This window comes from Pomacea canaliculata, linkage group LG11 (genome assembly GCF_003073045.1).
Source record: "Pomacea canaliculata isolate SZHN2017 linkage group LG11, ASM307304v1, whole genome shotgun sequence".
Taxonomy (NCBI): Eukaryota; Metazoa; Mollusca; class Gastropoda; order Architaenioglossa; family Ampullariidae; genus Pomacea; species Pomacea canaliculata.
This window is the reverse complement of record NC_037600.1, coordinates 17,066,646-17,086,612: the sequence shown is the minus strand read 5'-3', so window position 1 is coordinate 17,086,612 and position 19,967 is coordinate 17,066,646. Positions and strand designations below refer to the sequence as shown.

General features: G+C 43.3%; 2 protein-coding genes across 4 annotated transcripts; one reads left to right on the top strand and one right to left on the bottom strand.

The window, feature by feature from the left end:
- Positions 1-424: 424 nt before the first annotated feature.
- Positions 425-11,091, top strand: LOC112575251 (deleted in malignant brain tumors 1 protein-like). Its single transcript, XM_025256968.1, has 10 exons — positions 425-927; positions 3,998-4,154; positions 4,323-4,582; positions 4,945-5,101; positions 5,281-5,483; positions 5,867-6,060; positions 7,207-7,419; positions 8,155-8,339; positions 8,502-8,773; positions 9,097-11,091. The coding sequence occupies exons 1-10, from the start codon at positions 873-875 to the stop codon at positions 9,501-9,503; spliced, it is 2,103 nt and encodes a 700-aa protein (XP_025112753.1). The 5' UTR covers positions 425-872; the 3' UTR covers positions 9,504-11,091.
- Positions 10,199-18,672, bottom strand: LOC112575250 (sodium/glucose cotransporter 5-like). Of its 3 annotated transcripts, XM_025256965.1 has the most exons (17): positions 18,576-18,672; positions 18,296-18,472; positions 17,173-17,281; positions 16,659-16,730; positions 16,221-16,325; positions 16,031-16,090; positions 15,693-15,797; positions 15,031-15,136; positions 14,790-14,870; positions 14,194-14,402; positions 13,844-13,979; positions 13,623-13,730; positions 13,148-13,298; positions 12,870-13,038; positions 12,240-12,455; positions 11,618-11,708; positions 10,199-11,464 (listed from the first exon to the last, which is right to left on the bottom strand). In XM_025256965.1, coding segments are annotated over exons 1-17 (2,157 nt in total). In that variant the 5' UTR covers positions 18,578-18,672; the 3' UTR covers positions 10,199-11,204. The 3 variants fall into 3 exon arrangements, with proteins under 3 accessions (XP_025112750.1, XP_025112752.1, XP_025112751.1); XM_025256967.1 differs by having other exon boundaries at positions 17,173-17,289; positions 18,296-18,634; XM_025256966.1 differs by having other exon boundaries at positions 17,173-17,277; positions 18,296-18,633.
- Between the last annotated feature and the right edge of the window lie 1,295 nt (positions 18,673-19,967).

Below are 19,967 nucleotides of genomic sequence, written 5' to 3'. Positions count from 1 at the left end.
ACTCCCCTCCACCCTACCCAAAACATACACATACAGAGAAAAAAGTTCAAAGTATTTGTAAAAAGAAATAATAAATATTAATCGACATATTTGAACAGACTTTAATTACCGGAACATTAGAGGCTGTAAACTGCACCCAGGCCGCCACAAGCGCTTTGTGAGCTGTAACAGACCTCAACATTAATTAAACATTGAGATCTTTTATCTCAACCTTGTCAACATGGCCTATGTAGACAAGTGAAAGCTGTCTCACGTCTAGACATGTCTAGTTTCCCCCTGCCCTGCCCTCCCTGCCCCACGTTGGCGTCACTGGCAACGACAGTTCGCCCAACGCTCGTTCACTCCGCCTTGAGTACAATATCGAGCGTCTCGTTCTCTTTCTACACACACCGCGCTATTCCGTGCCGCTGCCTGACAAGTCGCTCGACAAGCTCCCAGCGCACGTGACCTCGTTGTTTTCCATTTTGTTTCGATTGTTACCATAGCAACGAGATACACGCGTGATAAGCTACCGTGATGATATTGGAGCAGGAAGTGAGAAAAGTGGGAAAAGTGGACAGCTGTCACATCTAGTAAGGCAGATGTAATGTAGTACGACAGCTGTGTATGTACGGCAGGGTTCAAAGGGCGTGTCACTCTGAAGAAACTACGAAGGAGAAGCAGACGACTGTGCGAGATTAACTTTTCGCCCGCACAGTCTTCTCGCCGCCCACACACAGGCAGGCAAAGAAACGCAGGTTGATGTTGTTGTAAGTTGTTAATCGATACTCAAGACCAGGAGTAGCCATCGTCTGGTGGCACTGACACGCATCGCTGGGTCGTCGAACGGCAACATAATCCGGATCGCCTCCCATCGCCATTGCTGCGGCGACATGGAGGTATGCCGGCCTCTTGTGCTGGCGGTGCTGCTCTTTCATGTGGTGACAGGTAAGTCCTGACTAAGCCTAAATATTGACTTGCTTGTTTGACAGACTTTTCGATTCCTTTACTTTCGTGTCAGTGCATGTGAGTGAGGCAGAGTGTGTTTTTCCATTTCTATTGTCTCTGAACGCTGCTTTTCTGTCTTCTATGATCAATTTTCTTTCCAATGTGCACAATAAAAATCCTGTTGCCATATGTTGTTGTTTTGGTGACAGGAAGAGTAAGGAGACGATCATCAGACGAAGAGTGGTGTTGTGTAGCTGGGATGTAAGGGAAGAGCAGCTGAGAGAAATAATCAGGGCAGGTGGCAGCAAAGAAATTAAAACACAGCACGGACAGTTTGTAATGGATGCCAGAACGGGTGGGAAGCCTGGGTAGAAAATGAAGGTGAGGGGTGGCGTGGTCCCGTTTCCTAGCTCTAAGCATGCTAATGCAGGTCCAGAAATCCCATAGAGGGTGTGTAGTCTATGAAGTAGCAGAGAGTGGTCAATGGTGTCAAATGCAGCAGACAGGTCCAGTAGAGGCAGAAACATCCCCACTGTCAAGGGCAGATAATATGTCGGCGGTCACTTTAATTAAAGTAGTTTCAGTTCTGTGAAAAGGTCTATATGCTGACTGAGCATAGGGGATGAGCTGGTGCTCTTCTAATTAGGCCCAGAGCTGTGTCAAAATTACTTTTTCTATGATCTTTGAGAGAAAAGACAAGTAGGAAACTGGGCGATAGCTGCTCGACACATTGACATCAAGCGTGGATTTCTTAAGAAGTGGCATTTTGAAACAAAGATGGGAAAACACCTAATGACAAGCTGACATTTACAATGTTTGTGATGACTGGAAGTAAAATATCTCAGCACTCAAGAAGTAGACTTGTGGGTATTGTATAATAAGTGATAATAAAGTAAGAAAGAATCAGTTATTTCTCCTGTACTGTTCTCGTGCTCTGCAATCGTCATTAAATATAATTTTCAAACTTTTTGGAACCGTAGCGTCAACCTTGACTATACCTTTAAAACTTATATTTCCCTAGTAGAAATGACAAAACAACAAAAATATGTTGACAGCATGGCGCACGGTAAACAACCTGACTGGTAAGTGACGTCACAATAGTGACAGAGTGTAGACTTGCTTTGTCCCCGTAGCCGCAGGAGACTTTAGACAGGTGCTTTCTTGTAAACCCGGAGTTCGAATTGCCCTTTATTCACCTAGTCTTGGGAGCTTTGAATGGCCTAGGTGTGGTCGATTATTGGGAAGTTAATTTATGCTTGGTCGATAAGCGGCCATGTGTCCTCAGGTTGACAGTGTTCAGCTTGTCACTCCACCTTGTGTATGTGGGGGAGGGATGTGGGGGTTTGTGGGTGCACATTTTCATTTTCTGCCAGATCATTTATTGACAATAGTACTTGCCTAATGAAATCAGAATTAAAACAGTTCTCTCTTTCTCTCTCTGTATGTCCACTGCATTAAATCCATATATTCAATGCTGGAGTCTGTATGGAACTTTTATCCTTGTCAGAATAAGTTTTAGTTTTCGTCATTTGGTAACTTAAGGCTGGCAGTCTGTATTAGACATGACATTTATGGGTGTGTGATGTGTGATTGTTAGGAACAGGGGGTTGTTGCCCCTGTCTTTTGTTTGTCAGAGATTATTGCCCTTACCAGTCAGTATATGAGTGTTTTTGCTGCGTCGTTGTTTTGCGTCAGAACCCGACGTCATTATATGACGTAGTTTTAGATTGTGCGGAGAGTGAAAAATTTTTGGAAGAAGCAGACGACGGGAGACGAGATATAGAAAGGAGAGGCGGGAAAGTGGTGGGACTGTACGTGTGGATACAGGGACCGGTAATAAGTAAATTAGTTGCTTGCCCAGTCAAGGAACTACGAAGGGACTCACTGGGAGTGTGGAATCCCAACGTAACCGCCGGAGAGGTGATGAGAAGCGGACGGAGAAGATTTTTGGAGAGAGGGGACAGACGGAAAACTGAGGAGCTGTCTGACTGTACGTGTGGATACAGAGACGGTTGGGAGAAAGGACGAGTAGCGGACAGAGGGATTGTCCTTTTTGGGGAACTTGTGTGTTGTTCCAGAATAACTATTCGTGGTCGCCACCTAGATGTCGGCCAAGAAAGCATCTACCCCTTATAAGAACTGAAAATTGTGAGAGTTATCAAGAAGAGAAGAACTGTAAAACTAATCAATGTACGACTCTGTTAAGACGGAGAACACAAGGAGCCTACAACTGTGGATTTTAAGAAAGGACATGTCGTAAAGGAAAAGGACTTATCGTTGTTCAATGTGTAGTCAGAAAAGGAGAGTGACTACGATCATTAACATTGGGAAGCAGAATAGTGTATGTGCAGTTCAAGGAGGATTTTACCAGACAGTTTATTCTTGGGCGATTGTTTCGGGCAGTGTGGAAGTATGAATAAGTGTGAATAGCAGAAGCCAAACTGTAAGTAGCAATTTGAGAACTTTTCGAAAGAAAAACGGACGACCACTTAATTGAACGACGCCACAAAAGACATTTATATCGATGTTACACCGTATATGCTTTTAATAATGTATGTGTTTAATGTTAAATGTTGAATTATATAACTCTTATTTGCCCACGACAAATCTCTGTGATATCTGTATGAAAAGAACACGCGTGGGGACGTGCATACATATGGCCGTCAATGAGTTCGAGTGATGTGTGACGGTGTATGAAAGTGTGAAGTGAACGCGTCCCTGACAGTGATGAGCGAACGCCCAACACCGAGTATGTCTTATACATGTTGATTTTTCAGCAGAAGCCTGTTGCAAAGAAATTATTTATCTTTGTTTTGTTTTGTTTTGTTTTGTTTTTTATTGTTTTTTGATGTGTGGAGTTCTATAAACGTTTAACAGATTACACACACTAGGACTATCTTAGTTTTTCTCCCACGCCAGCGCTGGGACTTGTTGGATCACGTGTCCATTGAAATTGTTATAGTGGCATATGGCACACATACACACACTTAGAAATAAATGTTCATTTAACTGATATTGAGGAGTGTGAGATTCAGGAGTGTGATAGTGACGAGTGTGCCTGTTATTCTAGGTCAGACGAGACCGCGAATTAATAGCACCGTCCTGGTCAATGGCAATGCCACAGCTGGTCGGGTGGAGGTGATGGTCGACGGCGTATGGAGTACAGTCTGTGATGATAATTGGGACAGTCGTGAAGCCACTGTCGTCTGCAGAAGCCTGGGACTTTCGTAAGCAATCTTTTAACTGACTTTTTCTGATTTACTTTTATTGGATTTTTCTTCTGTAGAACTCTGTAGTTCTTGAAATAAAAAAAAAAGAAAAAGAAAATAATTTGCGGAAGCATTGCCTATACAGCCGTCTCATTTTGTGGATTATTCCGATGTATTTTTATTAAGGGGAGGGACAGCCTATTCATTAGCACGGTTCGGCCAAGGGAATCCGAGTTGGCCAATCCTCGTAGACGACACAGAGTGCACGGGGTCAGAGGCCAGTCTTGGCGATTGTTACTTCGTCACCGGCAGCAACGTCAACTGTGATCACGGCGAAGACGCGTCAGTGGTTTGCGGTCCAGCGCCAGCAGCAGGGCAGACAACTCCGGCTCCAGTCACCACCACTCCACAGGCTGGGGCCACACTGCCGACCAACTGCACGCAAGGTCTGTCTGCTAAATGAGATTTTGGTATCTGGCATCGACATTTTTACAGCAAGCCTCGCTCCCTCTCTCTCTCTAGCTCTCCGATATTACCAGTTTTATTTGTGATTGCTGATACCAACACGAAAGTGGTCTCCCTTGTCGTATCAGCTCCTGCAACTCTTGCGTTTTTCTCCTCTCACAGTGTGTGTGTGTGTTTTGGAGTTTTGTTCACATGGTTTTCTTTTATTTAAATTTTCCAGAATTTTACTTTAATAACAGATGTGAGCTGCAAGTTTTAAAAAAATTCTGGCTTTGCAATTTTAACATGACTGGTGCCACCTTCGTCTCATTGAAGACTGTTCAAGACGTTTGTGTGGCCACAGGTACGTCCCAGTCAGTCCGTTTCTTTGGCATCCCAGGCCTACAGGGCGCGGGCTACGTGCAGGTGAGGACAGACAACGGCACCTGGGGCTTCGTCTGCGACGACGGGCTGGACATCAACGTGGCCAAGACCGTCTGCAAGGAACTCTGCTATACTGAGTAGGTACCTTGGCTACCCTTTATTCTGTACCTGTGCAAAAAGACGCGTTGATTATTCCCAATTATTTACAAAATGGGCTCAAGAAGAAATGTAAATTCTCTGGAGGTTAGCGGGTTGGAATATAGCATCACTGATTGTCAACATATAGCATCACTGGTGTCAACATGTTTCTTTGCAGCATGTCAATAGTAGAGCCAGGCATCAAGACCGAGTACCAGGTAGCTATCACGAACCCGCTGATCGTCCAGGACGACACCCGTTGTTCCGGCACCGAGACTCAGCTCGTCCGGTGTGCGCATGCGCCTTTCTTCACCAGCAACTGCGGCCCCACAGAGCTAATGACCGTCTCGTGCGTGCAGCCGGTGTACACCACACCCCAGCGTGAGTAGCTGGTCCTTCCTGTTTGTATCCTGATGACACGAGCCATGTGATTGTACAAGAGATGATGATCAAACTCTGAACTCTCTTAAGTCGCTGATATGTGCTGCCTCCAAAAATGGAATTCACTCATATTTTATCTGCTTCATATTGCTATACCCAAAGTTATAATAAAGCACTCAAAAATTTACCTTAAAGAGCATTTTTACCTCGGATTGAAAATTATTGGGGTAATACACACGGTAATTGGGGTAATGCACACCTGACTCCTATCATTTAATAAATTTTGTAAGATCTCTGTTTCTAGGTCTTTGTGTGGAGTTGACACTGCTGTCAGATGTGAACCAGCACATGATATTACATGATCTCCCATCTTTTCATTTCAGCGCCGATTCCAATTTTGCAGTGTCTGAATGACAGCCTTCTTGCATTGTTTAACAAAAGCTGGGACCAAAATCTCGATTTAAAATTCCTGACAATAGCCGACCCTTACACCGGGGACTGCAACTTAGTAAAGGACTCAGCAGGTGACTTCTTTTCCCTCAAGATCCCCCTTCAACAGTGCGGCACAAAGGTCACCGTGAGTGTCAACTATTTTGTTGATGTTCGAGTCAAGGGTTTTTAAGTCCACAATATGTGTTTGCTAGAATTTGTTTTGTTTCTATTTTTTATGGCTGCTTTTTGTAGTCTAATATGTTGGAGATATATTTCATATGATAACTATAGGTTGACATATAAAATAATCTTTACAATGTTTGCTTCTTGCTGTATCAGCCAGGCGATGCAAAGGGTTTCAGAAACAGACATGCAGGAGGTAAATCCGAACTATTCTGTCATGTCAGCTGGTAAACATGTTAGTGTTGGTCCTAAACGGTGTGACATGTCAGCTGCAAAGCATGACCACTGTTATATGTCAGCTGCTAGTCCGAACCACCGCGACACATGTTAGAATCTAGATTATCTAACCAACAGACCTCTCTTGATCATCGTATCTCTAGTCGTCTGCCCTCTTCCAATTCCTTTTACTTCTGTCGTCACGTTTGTCGTCACCTTATTTTGACGTCACACCTTATGACGTATGTCATTTGCTCAAGGAACTTCCCAAATGACATCCGGCCCTCTACACCTTGTACACTGCTGACTGTAGGTTCACAAATGAAGACGGCCCATTAGTTACATTTGCAGATGCCACCGGACTTTAAGGGACTGATTTCACAATTCTGACACCCACCAACGACACGGAATTAATGACTTTGTTGCCATGATAATTATTTAGAGTTGAAAAGTTAAAAACGTCCGGAAGAAACGATTTTTTATTTTAGAAAAGACAGGTTGTTTTTGATGAAATAGTTCGGGACAAGTTGTAGGAAGAGTCTACAGTTACAAACATTTATACATAATCATCGAAGTAAAATTACTCAGATAGTTCATGCAAATAATATTATAAATGAAGTACACAACTGCCTGTCTTGTAATATGGATTAGAACACTTGAAAATATTTGACACAGGATGTCAGAAGTAAGTTTTAACCCCTTAGACACATGTTTGGAAGCGAGTTACACGAGAGAGTAATCAAGCACAAATTCGGCTTCAGAAGAAGTTAATTCTTTTACAAAATCTCGAAAAATGAAGGTTGAAGTTTGAACGGTGTTCCTTAGTATGTGTGGTCTGTGTAAATACCATCACGTGACCGGTGACAAAAGTCATTGTTTTGTTCTCTACCAGCAAAACGCGACTCACATCATATACAGAAACGCTATTTTGGTTTCATCTACATCAACTATACTTGGACTCGTCACTCGCTCCAACACTTACCGCGTGGAGCTCGAGTGTGACGTACCACGTAACGCCTCCGTGAACAAGTACGTCCAGCCGCTGACAGAGACCGTGACCCAGAAGACACTGGGGCAGTTTGTGGTCACCTTGACCCTGTACACGGTGAGTGGGCCGTATAATCACTCCGACAATAGTAATAGCTAATAGTAGTAGAAAGAGAATGATAATAACTGGTAACAGTAGTGCAGTGGAAAGAGAGAAGGAGAGTGAGATTAGAGGATCGTATTTTGATATAAACTTTATCTACTCTCCTTTAAGACCTTCACCTCTACGGCAAAATGATAATAAAATAATCACAAAAAATGGGAGTACAAATAAGTAGTGAGGAAGTGGTTGTAAATGAGCAGTTATTACATGAATGTAAAGAGAGAGAGAGAGGCCGTAAAACAGGAATGAAGAGTGTAAATAAACTATGAAGTAGATATCGATAGAAAAGGTATTATTCAAGAGAGAATGTATAAGGAGCACAGAGTTACTTAAATAAGCATAAATAAATTATTATTGAGCGAAATAATGTATGAAAAAAAAAGAAATAGTTACTGATTATAAATAAGGAACTGTGAAGAAAGTATGAGCAAGAAGGTAAATGAATATAAGCCAGAATTGAGACTTGGTGAGATGAATTAAAAAAGGTCATTAATGAAGTATAAATAAGGAGTTATTAAACTGACTTTAACTAGGAAGTTTCAGGGGAATAAGGAGTTAATATGTTAATTAGCAGGAGTGTGTGACTGCCCTTCCTACTGGTTTGCGATGCTGAGTGTTTTGTGTCGAGTGCACAGGGAAGTGCGATGTTCCATGTTTTCTTAAATGTGATGTTTCCTTCATTTATTACAGGACATGCAGTTCTCAAACCCAGTAGTGTCCTACCCGTATCAGATAACCCTGGGTAGCTGGATCAATGCAGCCGTGGAGCTACAGTCTGCGGACTCTCGCTTGAAGCTGGTTGTCACAGACTGCTTTTCTACCCCGAATGCCTCGTACTACAATAGTAGTAATATGTACTCACTCTACAAAACGAAGTAAGTCAACCAGGGGATCTGGGGTCGAATCCTGGCCCTAGCTACATGCTAAAATCCTTGTATAGTGTTTGTAGTTTAGCTGACTGCTCGGGTTATTCTGACAGTGAGTATTGTTTGGTCCCTTCACAATGTTGCTGTTAGCAACCATTTATCTTCTGTCAGGTGTGTTGTAAAGGACAGCACCCTGGAAGTCTACCCGCTGAGTCTGTCCAAATTCGCCATGAGGCTGCAGCCAGTTCTCTTCGTGGGCAAGCCCACCGTGGCCCTTGTGTGCAATGCTATCGTCTGCCTCGACTCTGAGGTCACTCAGGAGTGCGACCGAAGCTGCAACAACTCCAAGCCTGTCGCCACACGACGACGTCGAGCAGCGGAGTCTCGTCCTGTCTACACCGTCACCACGGACATCATCAACATCGTGGTGACGGACGAGCCAGGTACGTTCGCACCTTGTATACCAACAGATGGTGCAGACAGTAGACATTTCAACACATATACTTCCACTTTGGCCTGGTCCAGCTTGCCGTGATGTAGCCGAGGTTACTGACTGTCCCAGGCAAGCTAGCCAGCATCACATCTTGTTATTTCTCCTCTACCTTCTTTCCTTTTTCTTCCTTTTCTTCCTCTTTCCTGTCTGCCCTTAACTCCCTCTCTTTTTAAAGTATAAAAAAATGTAAATAATACAAAAAATATAATTTTCCCCTTCTACGATGTTTTCTGTAAAAGTTTTCATTTACTTATTTCAATTTGGCCTCGGCAGTGACAGATCTTCCAACTTTGAGAACCTCAACCACCTCGTTTACATCATCTTCATCATCGCCTACATCTATACGCACCTCAGAGATGAGTATGACGACAACCCTTGCTGCTGACCAGCCAAGGCTGACGGCTTCACCTGGAGCTACAGCGACATCCGCGAATACTTTGTCGGCAGGAAATACATCATCGACCTCGCTACCAGTTACCGAACCCCGGAGTACAACACTGGCTGTGATGGAGTTTCCCAAGTCGGGAGCAGAGGGAAATGGTGGGGGGGAAACAGGGGTTGAGACTGAGATTCATAGCGTGGGTGATGGAAACAGTGCCTCGAGTACAGCTGGACACTCAACACTCGTTGTAACTCTCCACGTGCTCGTGGTCTGGCTGTGTAGGCCATTCTTACACTAATGGTCATTTGAGACCAGCGATAGTTTTGTATCAATGATATAGTTAGGTGATCTTTATAGAAGGATGGGGGAAACATGCATAGCGACTCATACAAGAACAGATTGTAGGACTGGCACACACACACACACACACAGACAGACTCACTCACAATCTATACTCATAAAAATTGAAGAATAAACACAAAAAGACTAATAAATAAAAAATACAATTACACATTGACCTGCAAATCCTTGCCCGTTGTCTTCACGAGGTATCCAACAACTGGCTGTGATATTGTAACCACGGAGTGTGTGTACAGGATAAAAACCGTTTTTTTCCCAGAAGTCATCACAGCGACTGGTTTGCTGTACTTGCCACTGAGAGTAGTTTTGTAAATGATTAATAAGTGTATTTAGACATGCTGCTGCTCTACGTACTTATGTCTTCGAAAGCTTTTTACAAAATCCATTTTTGTGTGAGTATATATTTATAACAATATTGACTGATCGTTTCCTCTGAATGTCAGTAATGCTGGACGTTGGAGTGATTGTTGTACGGGTACAACTTCTATATGATTAAATGATCTCAAGCTGTTGAAAGTTTTCACAAATCTTTTCTTCTTTTGTAGTCCATTTGATATCTTTCTGTTTTATCTCTCAATCACACACACGTGTACAACGAAATTAAGTGAGAAATAAGAGATTTTTAAACTTTTATTTTGTTTAAAAACTTGTTTTACTTACAATATGCGCTATACATACTTCCTGCGCACGTTTCAATATAAATGTAATTGTGATTATTGAAAATTTTAATATCAATGTAATGATGATTTAACTAAAGTTCAATATCAGTTTCTGGCAATTAAAATTTTTTTTTATCCGCTTAAAGCAATAAAATGATTAATATCAACCTCTATTTCATCGTTCCTCTATTCTTCTCTATGAGGGGTTGGGGGCGGTAACGGGTTGGTGGTTAGTGCAATTATTTATTGATTCGAGGTCTGTGGCTGGTAAGCTGAACCAAACTGGTTATCTGATGTATATATATATAAGGGGAGCTAAACGAGGCGGAAGACCCTAAAACTACTTTGCTTCACTGCCCTTACAGCACTCTAGGCTGTGGGACTAATATCTCTAGCCACGAACAAGCCAATTCCTAAACTTAATGAATCAAGAAAAAATATATGCATTAAAACAATTTTCACATACTGCAGATCGAATTTCGAGCTACACGTGTCTGATGTTATGATGTGGATGTTCGTTGGGTACAATCACAGCACAAACTTGTATCAAACATGTCCATGATGATAGTGCAGATCGATGGAGGATTTCGTCTCGGGGAATATGTATTTCTCCATGGGAGGATTCCTGTTCACAGAACTGCCATTCAGGGTGAGAGAAGTGCTCCAATTTCCTCCCGTTTCTATCGTAGTACAAAAACATTGCTAGTTGGAGGCATTTTCCTAACAGCCAACCATGCCACACTTTCCACACGTCCAGTCTTTTCCTGCTCCAGTACATGGCGGAGAAAATGATTATATCTTTCTGTCGTTCTGTATATGTAGTGTTATGAATAAATTGTTTTCGATGACTAAAATGAACCAAAAAAAAAAAAAAGACTGACTCAATTGTGAGAAATAAAAGAAGCATTTCTGTAACAACTCCCCTGTCGAGGAATAAACTGACCCACAGCACATGAAGACCACACCCGCAGGACACATCTTCAGCGGTAGAATCCAGTGAGAAACGCCATCACTGTCATCCCTATGGCAGCGTTGATGTTCAAGATCTTCACCCACTTGGGTTTTTCGTACAGGAACTCCAGTCTCTGCTCCTCCGTTATTTCCGGTCTAGTGCGAGACCGCGCATGCGCACTGGGAATTCCGCATATGACGTCAAACCATCGATGGCACCTGCCTTCACTGTCCTCGTCGATGTCGTTCTGCTGATGGTTGGCTTGATTATCGTCTGCTATATTCATTTCTGCACAGCAGCAAACGGTTTTCATCGTAAAAAACTTTTATTTGATAAAAAGTATTGAAAAGCGTATTGCCAAAGCACACACACAGAGTCTAACAGACAGAAGTGTTTGTTACATTATTGGTTATTACAAGTTAAATTACAAAGGGAACATACCGTGGTTATTTCTGTTCATGTCATCGTCAGGCTCCTTGTCAAAGGTCTCCTTAAGCTTGTCCAGGCGGGTCCACCATGTGACACCTCGCAGCTAAAATCACAAACCACAAGATGTCCTTGTGTTGATCATCATTCTCAGTTTTTTTAAAATGCCCCATCAAGACCATTTAGTGTTGCCTTCAACTGTTTATGCTCTTTGAATGTTATATGTGTTTCAACAGTTTTTGTTTTCGAATTTCATAGTTCATCCTCTTTTTAATGATTCGCAACAGTTTTAGACGTTCTAAATGATTACTGTTATCAACGTGTTTTAAATGATTACTGTTATCAAAATATTTTAAATAATTACTGATAAAAATGTTTGTGCTGCATTGAAGACCGTCGGTGAGGTAGGCTAAGGGGTACAGGATACTAAAGAACCAGTCGGCGCTTTGCCACTTTCACCTAAGTGTATGCAGAGGTGCAATTTAACATCGTCTTCCTGATCTTGAAACATCGAGGTATAGGGAAAATCGTCCCTACTGCTCATCTCAACAACAAGATCAACAACCACAAGACCACCACCTCGACCTCGACCTCGACCGCCATGTTAATGTGTCTCGTGCATTACAACTCAACACACCTGTTCATCTGTCTGTTTCTTGCCAGTGTAGCTGAAGACGACGATAGCGATGGCTGTGATGAAGAAGTTCAGCACTCCAAAGTAGGTGTAGTGTACAGCTGACAGAACCCGTGGGCGGCTGTCCATCTGATCGCACCCCGGGGCAGGAAAGGTGAAATCGAGGGCCATGCGTATGACCCCACAGGTGTGTCCCACCATCGTCCCGTAGAAGGCGCCCTGTTCAAGTGCAGTGAATATCAAAACCTATGATAATACTGCGCAGCCGCAGTGCAATTATGCACTCACAGATAAGCGAGCAATCAATCTAAGAGATAAGGGGAACAAACAATAACAGACAAGTAACAAAGATAACCGACAGAGCAAACAAAAGTCCAGTAACAGGGTAGTAGAATGATCAAACTAGTTACAAAAATCGAGGAGATCGACGGTGCCAATGGAAATAGATGCAGACAGATTAAAGAAAAAGACAACCTGACTGATTAATTTGGAGTGTAACATATACAGACAGATAAAGAACTAGAAAATAATTTCTAGACAGGTAGATGTAAACAAACATAACTGTTAAACATTTTGTAAATATGTCAAAGTCAAGATAAAAATTGAATGTATTCTAGGAATTATGAAACTCACTCTTTCGTTCATTCTCGTCCACAGAACTCCCAGGATGAAAAGAGCTCCGATAGGAGTACCAAGATAACCCTGCACGGCCTGGATATAGTTAAAGAGTTGTCCTCCTTGCGAAGACTTAACCAGTGGGATCCACAGAATGGCCACCACACATAAGATAAGCACAAAGAACCTGCGATGAAAAGAAAACATAATATCTGATGGAGAAAATAAAACTTCCTTTCGTCAGTCTGACTGTCTTTGTCTGTCTTGAGATAACAAAGACGGGCATAGGGAGTTACCTGCCCACGATGAGGAGCTCGCGCTCCGTGGCGGTGAGGCGCAGGCGGCGCCACAGGTCCATGGTGAACAGCGTGGAGGAGGAGTTAAAGATGGACGTCAATGATGACATGATGGCAGACAGCATCACCGCCATTAGCAGACCGCGTAACCCTGGAAACCAAACAGCACATCGACTAGGCTAACGGGTGACTGTTTCATCATCTTCACACGGTACTGCTGTTGATGCTGATAATGATGATTGTTTAGGCGATGATTGATAGTGAGAGGATCATGCTGATGACAATGAGCAGTAGCAGGATGTTGGTGTCTAGACTTGGCGATGCTGTCCTCGCTCTCTTATAATAAAAAAAATGTTTACAAATATCCACAGCAGAAACCCTGTAAGCTGCTTCTTCACTGCAAGGGAAGAGAATGAACTGATCTAAATAGTATTAAAAAAAGCGCCAATCAAAACAGTTCTCTCCCTTTACTTACCAACCGGAAGTAGCTCAAGTACCAGCTTTGGGTAGGCGATGTTGGAACAGCCGACGGCATTTTCACAAAAGTGCTGACAGGCTTGTGGATCGACACATGCCACCGAGTCTGTGGACGATAAAAGAAATTTATACACAATATTTTAAATTATAAGATGAAATATATTGTTATTTATAAGTTTTTGTTTTGTTTTGACAGCAACCACCAACAGAAGCACTGACCTGGAAAGAGAGCACGGGAAATCATGCCGGGGAAGATCATGAAGAATAGCGGGGTCAGTTTTAGGTAGCCCGCCATGATGGAGCCTGCTTTGGCGTGCGTAAGGTTCTTGGCCGCTAGGGAGCGCTGCACGATCACCTGATCACAGCAAGAGACGCATATGCCTGTGAATATCTACAGAAGTGTAGAAGATGATATCTACACGATCATAACATGTACAAATAATCATTATGACAACAAGGGATCCCCGAACACCTGAATAGTAGCAGTCATAATAGCTAGTAGCAGTCATAGTGATGACATCGTCATCCTGGACTTGGGCTAGTCTTGACCTTTGACATGGCGCACTGACCTGGTCGCAGCACCAGTACCACATGCAGCCGAGGCTGGACTGCAGCATGAGGCCAGGCCATGGGTTGTCGTCACTCAGTGGCGAGTGGAAGATGTGGAAGGCGTCGGCGGGTGGCACCCCGCAGGTGGACGTGTTGCTAGGGCGACTGGCGGGGATAGCCTCCATGTAGCGCTGACGCAGCGCATCATAACCGCCCACTTTCTGGAAACCTCCACACAATAGACACGAGGACTGAGCCATAGAAACACGTTCACAGGGTTGAGAACTGAACCACAGTAAATCCACAGAAGACGCGAGGACTACATCACAGAGAAACCACTATAACAAAGATTATGCTATGAAATAATAAAATATAGCATGTCCAGAATGTTCGGCATGGATCAGTTATTGTGTTAAACGTTAAAGTAATCCCTAATATGTATGACAAGTTTCTGTTTACTCTGTGTGTAGGAATAGTTTTGGGATGTATGAAAAAATAGTGTATGTATAGATGCATGTGTATACTATTACTGTGTAAAACATCCATGGTAAACAAACGCAATAACTCTGGAAGCTGGAGCTGAGAAGGGGAGATAACTCAGATGAAAAGGTCTTACTGATAACTGAGAGGACGACAGCACCACATGTCATGACCGCCGTCTGGAAGGTGTCGGTGTAGATCACCGCAGCCAGTCCACCTGCAGAGTCACGTGACAGGATATAACTTCACCACTGGCTACATATATATGTAAATAAATATTAGATGATTGTACTCTGCCTTGAGTATGAGTTTACATCCAGTTTATCATCAGTTATCTCTGGGGGAGTAATCTAGTTAAAGAGATGTTCATCACTCACCCAAGATAGTGTAGAGGCCAGTGATAGCCAGTAGCCCCACTACAGATATGTACATGTCCCAGGCCAGCGCCAGTTTGATGAACAGTGCCCCGGCATAGATACTCACCTGTTCACATAAGATGTTCACATGAGCGAATGTCTGCCAGGGTTCGATTACATTCCATACAGCGTGCTAACAGACGATCTAATACAGACCTGGGCAATGGGCGGCCCGCGGGCCTCACCCGGCCCGCCTCCTGTCTCTGACCGGCTCGCTCGCTGGCACGCCCGCCAGTATATATACTATATATACAGTATTGGGTAAAACTGAGTTAACTATATTAGTCCATCCCTCTAAAACCATCCCAATTTCTCATGCGGCCCCTTGGGAAAATTAATTGCCCACCCCTGATAAAATAGAATGTCTGGCACTAAGACAAGCTCTGTATAACATTCCCTATCTTCAAACAATTATTTATAAACTTATTTATCAAGACGACCGTTTTGTCTCTCAATCATTCATGTTTTTAACAATAACGGTGTTACTATGTATGCTGTTACTATTTTTATTTCTCCTCTCCTTGTAACATTGAAACTGTTGTTGATGTGTCTGCTGCTCACGAGGACGATGATGACAGAGATGGCAATCATGATGACGACAGGGATGATGATTGTAGCCTTACCGCCAGTTTGGTGACGATGTACAGCACTAGCGACAGACAGCTGAGGTAAACTCTCAGCCTCGTTCCTCCAAATCGCTTGCCCATGTACTCAGGTAAGGTGAATACCTGTCAGCAGTTACCGAACTCGATAAGGGATCAGACAGAAGAATCCAGGAAACGTTAGTTTTCTGTGAGGAATATTGAGAACTATTTTATAGTTTTCATAAAATATTATGAGTTTGATTGTTATGGCTGTTGATAATAACCGAGCGGTATGTTGGTGACGGGGTCATTGAGTACATTACGGGTTTATGGAGTGGCTGTGATATAAACGGCATAGAGGAAGTGACGTCACCTACCCCAGCTGACATGTAGACTGGAAGAAACAGCCAGCCAAGCAGAATCACCAGGAACATAGACTGTAAAAATAGAAACAGGTTCATCGTATACACACACACAAACACGCAGACTTGTACATGTAAACAAATAATGAGATTGTCAGTAAGTAAAATACTCTCACCAGTATCTCTGAAACCTCGTAGTACTCACATTCCATTCATACATCACCATGGCGATTCCCGCAGCAGCTCCGGTCCCTGCCAGGCCTACAAAGTGCTCCGAGCCGATGTTGCTGGAGAACAAAGACGCCCCCACCTGGTGCAGGTAAAAATTGGACAGGTAAGACATCCTGGTCTGTATTGCACAGTGACACTAGCACAGGTGGACATCTACAGTGATGAGGAGGATGTAATGCGGCTTTTGAAGGGCAGACAAAAATTTTAAACCCTCCCCCCCCCCAAAAAAAAAAAAAAAAACCCAAAGAAAAAGCAAAGTAAAAGTGGAACTGGCATTCTTTGAACTGAAACAGTACGACAGGTTGTTATGGAAACCAAAATTCTTAAAGTAGAGCACACTGGACATTTGTCACTTGTCATTTGACGAGTTATTCGTGTGGATTTATTCTGGTCATCGATAAGCTTTGCCTACCGGCCACCATTTTATGTTGCGCCCGGCAAGAAAGTACCCGGATATGCTTTCACGGTTGGGTCGACACAGCGTCTGCAACATCAGACAAAACCACGCAACCTTTGGTGGGTGTGGAGGACAGATATACACCGCAGACATACTCTAGTCCACTGGTTTGACTTCCGCATAAAATGGACAACTATTATCTTCCTCCCACCTTTCCTAGCTGAGCTAATGCAATTATTTTGTTATATTTGTTATCATAGATGACTGAGCTCATTTTCTCTCTCCCTCTATGCCAACATAATCTCTCTCTCTCACACACACAAATCCTTTTTTCGTATGACAGGTCGTTTTGGATAGCTGGTCAGTCAGTAAAACTGTCTGTGGCTGTCACGTGACTACCGATCAAGCGCAGGCGTCGACACAAGTAATCAACACAGTTGCCAGCTGATTATCTCCTTCTGTATTATCTCCCCTGGTTCCCACCTACAGCAAGACGTATGTACGTCCTCGCCATGTCATCCTCACTTACCCACAAGCCCACAGCCAGTACCAGAACGAAGTACACAGCCACAACTGTGATGTCCCCCCAGTGGTCAAGGCCAGGAGTGTGGCGGCCGTCGTCTGCCATGCTCATCTGTCTTAACAATTGTCATCAATGTTTAAACCCTCGACAAACGTGTCGAGCAAGGATATCCAAGGAGGGTAGATTATTCCAATTAATAATACATGATTGCAATGATTGCAATTCTTAATTTAAACTGATTCTATGTAACCTTATTCTGCATCACACTGAATTTTTTCCAGACTTTTAACTCAGTCGTTGGCCGTGACATGTTTACTAAAAGTTTCCCACAGGACAGTGTTTGCCTTTCAGTCCCTCAGTGAAGTTCGTTATCATATCCTAAGTGCCTCGCTCTGGGTGAGCTTTTCTTTCGGAGTTAGACATACAAACCTTCTAGCACCGACATGTTGGTAAAAATAATCAACACCGTGAAAGGTTGAATGTACATAAATAACACGGATGTCCAACACCTCCCATTGTGTGCTGATGAATACATTTGTGTATAGTTAAAGAACTTGCTGTCTTTATTGTTCCTCGGGTTACTCGGTCTCGTTTCTTTTTTAGACATTAACTTCCTGCAGGTAAAAAATTTTCATTGCAACACAAGTTGGTTTTAATGGACAATAAAAAGTTCTTCTTCTTATAATTATTATGTACTATATTATTATGAGTAGTATTATGTACATTATTATATTATGTATATAATTCCTACCTAGGAATTAAATCATCTGGTGTTCATCATGAAAACATCCGGTTTCTAATCTTGGTTTTACTTTTGTGATAACGGACGGCGCGACAAACAAGACTGATAATTGCAGACACACCATCACACAGGGTGTCCGCTGTATCTTATTGCGTCTTTGTCGTTGTGATTTTCCACGCACATACATCAGGCAAGCACTCATGTGAACACACGTGAAAGGCACAAACACGTACATAGACACACCTACACACAACCACACACACATATAAACAATCACTCTCACACACACATACACGCACGCTCTCACATATGTACACGCACGCGCACATACAGCTCAACAAACAGAAAAGGATGAGAAGACAGGAACAAAGAAGCAGGAAAACTAACCTTGAGGACTTCCCTCCACTAACGAGGTTTTCAGCTATGGAGCACCATGATGACCAGGCGTGGCCTGCTGAACCATCTGTTGGTCTCGCGCCGACCTCTCCTGTCAACTGAGCTGCGTACTCTCTCTCGCAGCGTCCTCGGGTCGCGCGCCGCTCGTGACCCACGAAAGCGAGTGACCTAAAATGGCGCGAAGGTTGAATAAGTAGGACTCCTGGTTACAACAGAATGTTGCCGTCCGACATTTCCATTTACAACATGTTAGAAACAGTGAGCCGCTTACATACACACACAGTTAATGTTGTGTAGTCTTTTATTAGTGCCGGTGTCACGATCTGAACTTTCGCACGAGATAGCCGTTTGCAACTGAAAGTGCGCATGCGCCGGCCAGCAAAACACACGCATGCTCAGACAAGAGAGAATGGCTAATAGCTTGACAGAAGGCGAGATGAGGATTCGCACATGAGATGTGAATGGCTCGCGAGAAACTTCAGATCGTGTTATGTCTTGCTTGTCATGACAGTGCAAATTTTATTTATTTATTCCTTCTCATTATTTCCTATGACATTATGTCATGTGATCGTTACCACCAAGGCAGTAAGAATGGTGTGACGTGATGTCACGTGATGGGACCTTGTGCAACGGGATATTGTTACCTATGTGCCTTGTGACGTGGTATTTGTAATGAAGGTAGGAAGATAGGATCCAAACGAAGAAGAAAAAGGAGTGAAGAGAGACAGGAATGAACGAAGGAAAAGGAAGCACGCTTGAGCATCAGGTGACCTGTATAATTACCGCCAGGCCAGTTCTTAGCCCCCGCGGGGCCCGAGGCAAAGGGCATGTGCGGGGCCCTCACGCCACGATCACACGGTTTTAGTTGGGATCTAAAGTCGCATATCTCAATCAAAGCGCGGGGCCCTAGGCAGATGCCTCGTCCGCCTGCCCCTAAGCATGGCCCTGATTACCGCCACTCTACAACATGGCGGGTTAATCATCCGCTGGCCTTATTATTGCCTCTCTACCAGACATTCAATCCCATAATATTTGAGATAGGGAGGAGAGCCTTTGCGCTGCACTTTATTGTCTGCCTTGGCGCGTCTTGTTTAGTCTTGAATCTCTTCTTTGTCCCTCCTTCAAGAAACATGTGCTGAGATGAAAGCTGATGATCTGTGTAGAGGTTAGGAGGAAGTTTATCCTCCACAGGATCAGTTGTCTGCCCTTTGTTCGCGACACTAGACATTATCTCAAGTAATCTGTGATTATCTAAATTGTCAGAATGTCGTCGAAACTCTTTATCTGAACTCTCGAAAAAACAGAATTCTCGAAACACTGAATGTTTGTTAAAACACTCCATACCCGCTATAAGAATGGCGCACCGGAAGTTCTCCGCCGTCGGGTGAGGATGTGCACGCATCGATCTAACTATAGGAGGCGTTGTGATTGGTCAATGACATCGTGACCATTTTCCAGACAAATGTGTGCTCGCCGTGGGGAGGAATCGACCAGTCTGGTTGTAAGCTGATTCAAAGCTTTTGTTACATTTTAAATGACTTTATTCGTCCTCATTAAGAAATATAAGAAGGTGCAACTGACATACTTGCTTCGCACCTCACCATCCACTTGTCTTCTATTGATGAACAACCTTACCTTTTATTTTTTCCAGTGGCTTTTTATT